This window comes from Sesamum indicum, linkage group LG16, assembly GCF_000512975.1.
Source record: "Sesamum indicum cultivar Zhongzhi No. 13 linkage group LG16, S_indicum_v1.0, whole genome shotgun sequence".
NCBI lineage: Eukaryota > Viridiplantae > Streptophyta > Magnoliopsida > Lamiales > Pedaliaceae > Sesamum > Sesamum indicum.
The window spans coordinates 2,257,562-2,266,420 of record NC_026160.1 but is presented as its reverse complement, the minus strand read 5'-3'; the positions used below and the strand labels follow the sequence as shown (position 1 = coordinate 2,266,420).

The window sequence follows — 8,859 nt, the reverse complement described above, 5'->3', positions numbered from 1 at the left end:
TTCACCTCAGCTGAGGTCACCGGTTGGAAGAGTATGAGGGTCTCCTCCTCATTGAGCACATACCTCGCCCATGGCCTCAGGTATCAGATATCTATCACTTGCATCCATATGTTTCCATCTAATAGAGCCTGGTAAAAGGAGACAAACTCATGAATAACCGCTCCTCGCTTTGTGTAGGTAGTCCCATGTTCATCATTAATTTGCAAGATCCCTCGAACAGACCGGCGTTGCGCAATCTTGTGAAAGAAGATTCGTGAACATTGATTCCCCCTTTCATCCACTGCATCTTTGCTCGCTGTTGTAGCATGATTTGTTCGAGCTTAACTGCTTTGGCATACACCAGTCGACAACAATGTTGTAGGAGGAACAACTCGTTCCGTCTATCCGTGCTAACCAGTTGCTGGGCTGTCTCAAGAAACCCTTTGGCCAGCTGTACATTCATTGTCAGATCCCCCTTATTGATCCTCATATGACGAAAGACAGGCTTTAAAGCCTTGAGTTTATGAGTAATCACGTACATCGGCACGCCTACCACTTCATGCTGCCAGACATTTTTCACACTGGGAATAAAATTCGGTGAAAGAGTAAGGTAATTATCAAATCTGAACATACCTCCCAGTTGTTGTTGCCTATCCCTATAGAGCACCAGCGATGAATAAACCGATATGTGTGGAGTGAGACTATAATAGTACGAAGTTGGGAGTCGTTCTAGCCAAGCATCACTAATAAGCATACTGTCCAACCTCTTCCATAGGCTACGCGAGCTGGAGCTACGATTATGCCACGTGAACCACTCACTCTGCATAGGAAGCGGGAGCAATCCCGTATCCTGAATACATGCATTAAACTCCTTCATGACCACCCTTATATCACTAGAAGTACCACAAATCTCACTGAGGTCACGTATAGCATTAAAATCATCCCCTACCAGCCATGGATCATTCACACACTAACTCACTAGCATCTCCAAAAGATCTCCATAGCTCTCGACATGCAGTAATATCATTAGCTCCATAAATAACAGTAACAATCACATTTACATGAGTTGCTCTAACAGTGACACGGCAATGTATATATTGGTCACCCAGCGCAATCACATGAACATCAAGTATGTCATCATCCCAAGCAACTCATATACGATTACCAACAGTCACAGAATCAACAAACCATTTCCAATAAGGCAATAGCAACGACTGTATTCGAGAGGCATTATTCATTTGCACACGTGTTTCTAAAAGACCAAGAAAGTGTAACCTAAATTTAGCTACGAGATCTTTCAGTGCTAGCTGATGGTCCCTCTTATTCAGGCCACGAACATTCCACACTGCTGCATTCAACATGGATCACTATTGATGGGGTTGCTTGCATTAGGACCCCAACTAGCATCATCTGTATCATCAAGGAAATTTAGTGCATCAAAAGTGTTGTAGATGACTAATTCCTTACCCTTATCTCTATCCATCTGCTCCCTACGTGTAGTAGGTATATCTCGGCCAACCGACTGATGTGCCTCATCCTTATCCTTTTCCACTGTTGGTGGTGCAATAGGGGCTGAGTGTCGCACACGTTGCACATATACATTCACCGGTGGTTTTGGGGCTTTTGTGGTAGCACAATCTTTGGTAGCATGTCTCAAGCTCATATAAGTGGTGCACTTTGGTGGAAACCACTCATATTCACCATCAACCTTGCATGCGTGTTCCCCTCCTTCCTCCATTGGCAACATGATAATCAAATGCTTTGGTAGCTTGGCGTTAACGTTAACCATGACACATACACGAGCGAAATCCAGTCTCGTGCATGTGCGAGCGATCGCATCTGGATATAGCGGTCTCCCAATGCCACTCGCCACCGTACTCAGACCATCATTAGTCCACAATTCAACCGGTAAATGCTAAAGTTTGACCCATGGCACTTGCATATGTTTCAATTTGCGTAGGACCATGCCCGACTTCCACTTCTGCAACACAATTGGTTGTCCTTGGAACAACCACAGGCATCCCTTAATGACTTCCTCCATAGCCACAACCATCTTAAAGCTGAAAAAGAAAAATCCATTCGCCGTGGCTATGACTTCCGTCACCAACGGCCAAATGGATGTGACATAATCTTTCACATGGTGATAATATGGGCGTTTGCCCAAAAATAACCCACCGCTGTCGCATTCTATCGTCGTGACCTTTTCCCGAAAAGTATCCAACGAGGGTCGCACAATTATTTCCCCATTTTGCCTCATGGGTGGCACATATGACAATATTTTACGCATCAAATTATGAAACACATTGGCAATTTTATCATCAAAATTCACAATATTCGAGTATGGGTGAAGAGGCACATTACCGACAAAAATACCGGTCGGTGAACTTGTCGGAATCTGAAAATTTGCAGCAACAGTCCTAGGTATCGAACCCCTCAGAATCTGGATATTATCAACATCCTTTCAGGCCATAAAAGTGACCGGAGAATCTGGCAACGAGGGACTAATAGCAGTAAGGTTGTCTGGATGAGAAACAATAGCAAATGCGACAGTAACAGCTATAGGTTGGAACTGCGTCGCGGCGATCGGAGAGGTGGTAGGAGACATAGCAGCCACAGAAACAATGGACGCGTCTGTAGTCGGTTCCTGGCGCATGGGCAACGGAACCATAGTACGAGGCAGAATCATGCGAGGAAGACGCGACAGCAATGGCGGGCTTTCATCTTCTTCGCCAAACTTCTCAGTCCAACGTCTTTGTAAGTCCTTCAATGCAGTGATTGAATCTGCATCCCCTTTGTCTATAACCTGACGAGCCAACTTCAGAAATTCAGGGAATCGAAAGCTGGTCGTCTCCTTCACACCTCCATCACTCACGACTTCAGCTTTCTTATTGCAGAGAATGGTTTCCTCCTCGTCCAAACACCCCAATTCCTCAGCAATGATACCATCATGGCCTTCGGATCTCCTTCATCTCCAGAAAAAGTCCCAATTTCGGCATCCTCCTCCTCAGCCGAGTTGCTGTCGTGTGATGTGTGTGAGATTTTTGGTGCGCTAGTGTGTGTGAGAGAAGAGAGAGTTTTAGAAGAGTCCATCCTTTTTCGAATTATTTTTTTAATTTTTTTTAAATATCAATATATATATATATTTAATTATATATTCAATCAACTTCATATTTAAAATTTACCAAATTAAAGTTAGGACAAAATGCATAAAATCCCCCTGTATTTTAAAAAACTTGACTAAAAATTCCTTTCTATTTTAAATATAGGCTAAAGCCTCCCATATGTTTTGTAAAACTCAACAACAAACACCCCTTCTATTAGTAATTAACGACTAAAGATTTCTACCCAAGATTTTGGTTCATCTAAATTAAATAAACATAAGATATAAATATACTTTATATAGAAAATAAAAAAGAAACGAAAAATTCGTGTTCGCAACCCTAATAATTAAAGTCACGGACAACATTCACGACCCTGTAAGCAATTTCTTATTAAAATTAAAAAAAAAAATTGTGAAGTCGCGGGCATTGCTATATTTGTATTATATTTTACTATTATATATATATATATATTATTATTATTATTATTATTATTATAGTAAAAAATAATTAAACCAGCAAACTGCTGTGTAATTCCCGTTCCGTACTTGCAATCGAATTATCCACAGAAAATATCTAAAAATCAAATCTTTGCTCAAGAACGCCTACCGCTCCCGCTTGCGAAGCCGACTGCTCCGCGAATCAACTGAAGTTTGTGGGAGTGGTTAGAAGATTTTTAAGAAAATGCCACAAACGTCAATAATGTTTCTAAAACCCTTCATTTCTGCTCCGTCCACTTCTCGTTGGAGGTCTGTTCGGTGTCTTTTCTCAGTTAATTCCTTCACTTATGTGGGTTTTTGATTTTTTTTTAATTTGGAAGTAGTCTTTTAAGCTCACATGATTGGAAGAAGCTGCTAATTGGGTCTTAGCTTTTATGCCCAAGACGAAATTATGGGTTTTGCTCTTTGAATTTTCTTTGAATGCCATGTAATCAGGGGATTTAGCACTTGCTAAATTTGCATCTTTTATGGTGAATTGTAAATGTTTGTTGAAATGGTTGCGACGGTAATGTATTGTTGACACTTGAGAATGGGTATGTATGCGCGGTTTAGTAACTTTTATGTGAAATTATGTGATGTGTGCTGTGTGTGAGTGTATCTTATGAATGGTGTTTCTTGGTTCCAGAAAATCTGTTGGTTTTGAGAACTCTGTAGATGGCGATGCTAGGATATGTAAAAGGGCAGAGGTGGTGTGTCTTGGGATGTTGGCACCAAGAAAGTTCATGCAGAAGAGGAAGAAAGTGGAGGTGTTTAAGGATGCTGCAGATGAAGCGGACCAGAGGAATTGGAGGAAGTTGATGCTTGAAATAGAGGAAGCAGATTCTGCTGTTGCAGTGCTCAAGAGCCGGAGGGTCAAGAACCAGGCTTTGCCAAAGGACCTCGTTGTCGGGACTCTGGTTAGATTTAAGCAACTCAAGAAGTGGCACATTGTTAGTGAGGTATTGCAAAGACTTAGCATCCCTTCTCTTTTATTTTCTTGGTTATTCGACTGATTGGACCGTAATTTTTCATTGTTTTTGCTGCTTTGATTTAATTTATTTACGATAATAATGTTGTAGAGAAGCTACGGTTTGCATAGGCTGTAAAGAAAAGAAAAAGAAGGCCTAGGACTGGTTCCGACTGTAAGTCGTGGCTTACGTGATAGTATAAGATACTTACATATATACAAAGTATCTTGTTCATAGTGAAGATTTTTTAATTTGGAAGCTCAAATTCTTGGATTGTTGAAACTGTATGCATCTTTGTATTTGTTGTTTTTCCTAGAACACGATGTAAAAGTTTAATTCTCTTTCTTTCATTTGTGATTCTGATAACATTTGTTTTATTCCTTAACTTTTTTACTGCTAGGTTCTTGAATGGCTACGTACTCAACATTGGTGGGATTTTAAGGAGATGGACTTTCTGATGCTTATTACTGCCTATGGAAAACTAGGAGACTTCAACAAAGCTGAGAGAGTTTTAAGTTATATGAACAGAAAGGGGTATCCTCCTCATGTTGGATCCTACACCGCTCTTATGGAAGCATATGGAAAAGGAGGCCAATACAACAAAGCAGAAGCTATATTTCGTAGAATGCAATCTTCAGGTCCTGAACCATCTGCTGTGACATATCAAATAATTCTTAAAATATTTGTTGAGGTAACTGGTGCTATTCATTTCTATTTCATTTCTCAATCTTGATGTATTTGGTCTCTAAACTGTGGAAAAAGTTGTATGTAAAATTTATATTGTGTTTTGAGTCGAAGAAAAAAGAAAAAGAACTACCAGTTTGCATCGATACTCTTTTTCAAGGCTGGCCCAGTGATACTTGATGCCTGTGCCTAAGATGTATCAACAATGTCAAAGCTTGTAGAATGCAGATTATTTAAGTTTCCCATGCAAGTTATCGAGACCAAGTGTGCTGCATATATTAGTCTCTACCATGACATCATCAAAACCATAAATTTGCTGAGCCAATCGTCTCCATCATGACCTTTAGGACATGTTGTCATGGTTTGCTGAGCCACTTACAGATTTTAAGTTGCTGAATAGTCATCTATATCCCCTTCAAACGTTAATGCTTCAAAGAACAATGTCTTTTTTCTTTTTTTGGTTACAAGAAGAACAATGACTTCTATGAGTGGTTAAAACTCTCTCAGGTTCTTGATGCCTATGAGGATCACTTGACTCCTTGTTCGATCAACTTCCCAAATGATAAATGCCCGATTAAGTACAATCCTGCCATTTACTTCTGAAACCGGACATGATCTAAGTTTTTGTTGTTAATTGTATGATTTCATTAAGTTTTTTATTTACTCCCTACCTTCACTATTTTTGCTTTAGATCATTATGACCAAGAATGCATTTGCTTATGCATACTATAGATTCTGTATTGGTGACAATATTGAAAACTCTTCTGTCCTTGGGTGTATTTCAGGGAGACAAATTTAAAGAAGCCGAAGAGATCTTCGAAACCCTCCTACATGAAGAGATTTCACCTCTAAAACCAGACCAAAAAATGTTCCACATGATGATTTATATGTACAAGAAGGCGGGGAGTTATGACAAAGCTCGTAAACTATTTGCCGTGATGCCTGAAAGAGGAGTTCAACAGACTACAGTTACTTATAATAGCTTGATGTCATTTGAAAATAACTATAAGGAGGTCGCCAACATCTTTGACCAGGTAAAAGCTTCTGCAGTCTTGATTGACCACTTTATCAAGACCCATTTGTACAGTATTTATTGAGGTTGCCTATAGCTTAGGTGGTAGAGTTTGTTCTGCTTGCATCCCAAAATACATCTGGCGTTATCTGAATCCAGTTGGAAAAGAACACACTCAGGACATGCTTGAGCACATGAACGGGCAAGAACATGCTTGAGTTCTATTTTGGGGTCCCCTTGAGTCTGGACCAAAGTACTCTTGCCAGAAACTAATTTACTTTTCCCATGCACCAAGACATGCTTGCACTTCCTTGCAAAAGATTAACATGGATAAATATGCTCAAACCTTTCGAGATCATAAAATGATAGTAAAGCAGAAACGGTAATTATATTATGAAAAATTTATAGGTGCATAAGACAACAACAGGAAAAAGGTGTAAGATCTTGTTAAAATTTAAAAATTAAGAAAAGATGCTCGAGGAATCTCTTGACATCATAAAGTGATTGTAAGCAAAATAATGATAAATTATGTTATGAAAACTGTTGGGTTCACGGACCTCAATAGGAAAGAGGTATCAATAGCTGAATTCAAAAAAGAATGAAACTCATTGTGCAAAACTTGTTTATCCTCGAAGATTTTATAGTTGTGCGGATATTCCATGTGCTTTGTTCTACAGGTTGGCTCTTATTTTGCTTGTACAACTTGAAACTTCAAAATGTGGTTTAAAAAAATATTTACCTTCACCTCCATTAAGAAAGTATAAAAGAGGTGGTCTTAAAATTCTCATTAACATAAGTTGACAGTTTTGCTTGCTTCTTCCTGTCCCCTGTATCAGTTACCTGATTATATACCTAACTCTTATTGTTGGTAAATAACATGTTTCCATCTATTTTTGGACACGAAAGTATAGCAATCCAAATTATATTTGATGTTCATTATGTCCTGTGTTTTTTTTTCTTGTCTTATACATATGTTTCTGGTGAACTCGTTTTAAAGTTGTGTGCTAATTGCTGCCGAAAGAAGGAAAAAACAAAAAGAATCCAACTGGCTGCACACAGTTGGTGCTTATGAGTTTATTGGTTGGCAGCCTCATTTTAATATCTTAACATTCTGTCAGTAATTTTTTGTTCAAGCACTTCCTTCGGTGTATTTTCTTTGTATTACTCTTTGATTTGCCACTCAGTTATATGCGTGCAAATTTGCTGCATTGCCCCTATGATGAATTTATCAAACTTTATGAAGTAACTCGTAATGCTAGATGCAAAGGGCGGGTGTTCGACCTGATGTTGTGAGCTATGCACTGCTCATTAATGCCTATGGGAAAGCTAGAAGAGAAGAAGAGGCTTTAGCTGTGTTTGAGGAGATGCTTGATGCTGGTGTCAGGTGTGATTTCCTAGAACTTTTGCAATCTGTGAACTCTTGACTTTTACCAGAAAGTGAAGAAGTCGTACAAACTATAGCTTCTTCATCTCCAACTCTTGTCAATGCTCTTATCCTGCGTAACAAACTACAATGATGTTTTTAACTGTTATTTTTCCATGTATGCATGGTCTGTTTTTTATATTTCTATAAATTCATCATTCAAATCACCTCTTCCCCTCACAAAATATGAAAACAAGTGGATCAAGTAGAAACAGGAGTTCAATTCTCTGACATAATCAATGAGAAAACACATTTATTGAACCAGAGATAGCATGCTTAATTGATTTATAACTCATGAAATTAATGGAACAGTTCATTGTCAAGATCTTCCCTCATGAAATTAGTGAAACAGAAAAACATAACTTTGATGATAAGTGATCAATATGGTAAAAAATGATAAGTTGATGATAGTCAAACTGCCAAAATGACCACAAATGCATCTGTTTCCAGGCCGACGCAGAAAGCATATAATATCTTGCTTGATGCATTTGCAATCTCTGGAATGGTGGAGCAAGCACGACTTGTCTTCAAGAGCATGAGAAGAGACAGGTGAAAACTTCTTACTCGTAAATCATATACTAATTACTTGCATTTCTCATGATTCTAGGTTTGTGCTCAATTGATTCACATACAACATGATTTCTTGCTGAATATATCTCAGAAATAGTTGCATGATAATGTGTATTAATGCTTGTAATATTGCTCGTGTTCATGGTGACTTTTTTGGTCGATGGCTTCAAAATTAAGTAACCCGTTGATCATGTAATTTTTATCCATTTCCTATGTTGAGTTTGTCAACATGAAACCTTAGTTTTACCTGGCAACCATAGGCAACTAAAGATATGGACTATCATCCCAGGAGTGACACTATTGAAAAATTGATTGTGATTATTCTTATTCTCCTACCATGCTGTAGATGTTCCCCGGATCTTTGTTCCTATACAACTATGTTATCTGCCTATGTCAATTCGTCTGATATGGATGGTGCCGAGAAGTTCTTCAAAAGGATAAAACAAGATGGATTTGAACCAAATGTCGTTACTCATGGAACTCTTATCAAAGGCTATGCCAAAGCAAACAACCTCGAGAAAATGATGGAGAAATACGAGGACATGCGTGTCAACGGCATTAAAGCCAATCCAACCATACTCACAACGATTATGGATGCATTTGGGAGGAACAAGGACTTCGGCAGTGCTGTTGTTTGGTTCAACGA

At 38.8% G+C, this 8,859-nt stretch overlaps 1 protein-coding gene across 2 annotated transcripts; it reads left to right on the top strand.

The window, feature by feature from the left end:
* Positions 3,618-8,859, top strand: LOC105178629 (pentatricopeptide repeat-containing protein At3g59040; the record flags this gene model as incomplete). Of its 2 annotated transcripts, none has more annotated exon segments than XM_020699432.1 (7): positions 3,618-3,826; positions 4,203-4,515; positions 4,925-5,215; positions 5,994-6,242; positions 7,480-7,604; positions 8,094-8,192; positions 8,560-8,859. In XM_020699432.1, coding segments are annotated over 7 exon segments (1,442 nt in total), but the record flags the coding sequence as incomplete, so codon positions are not given.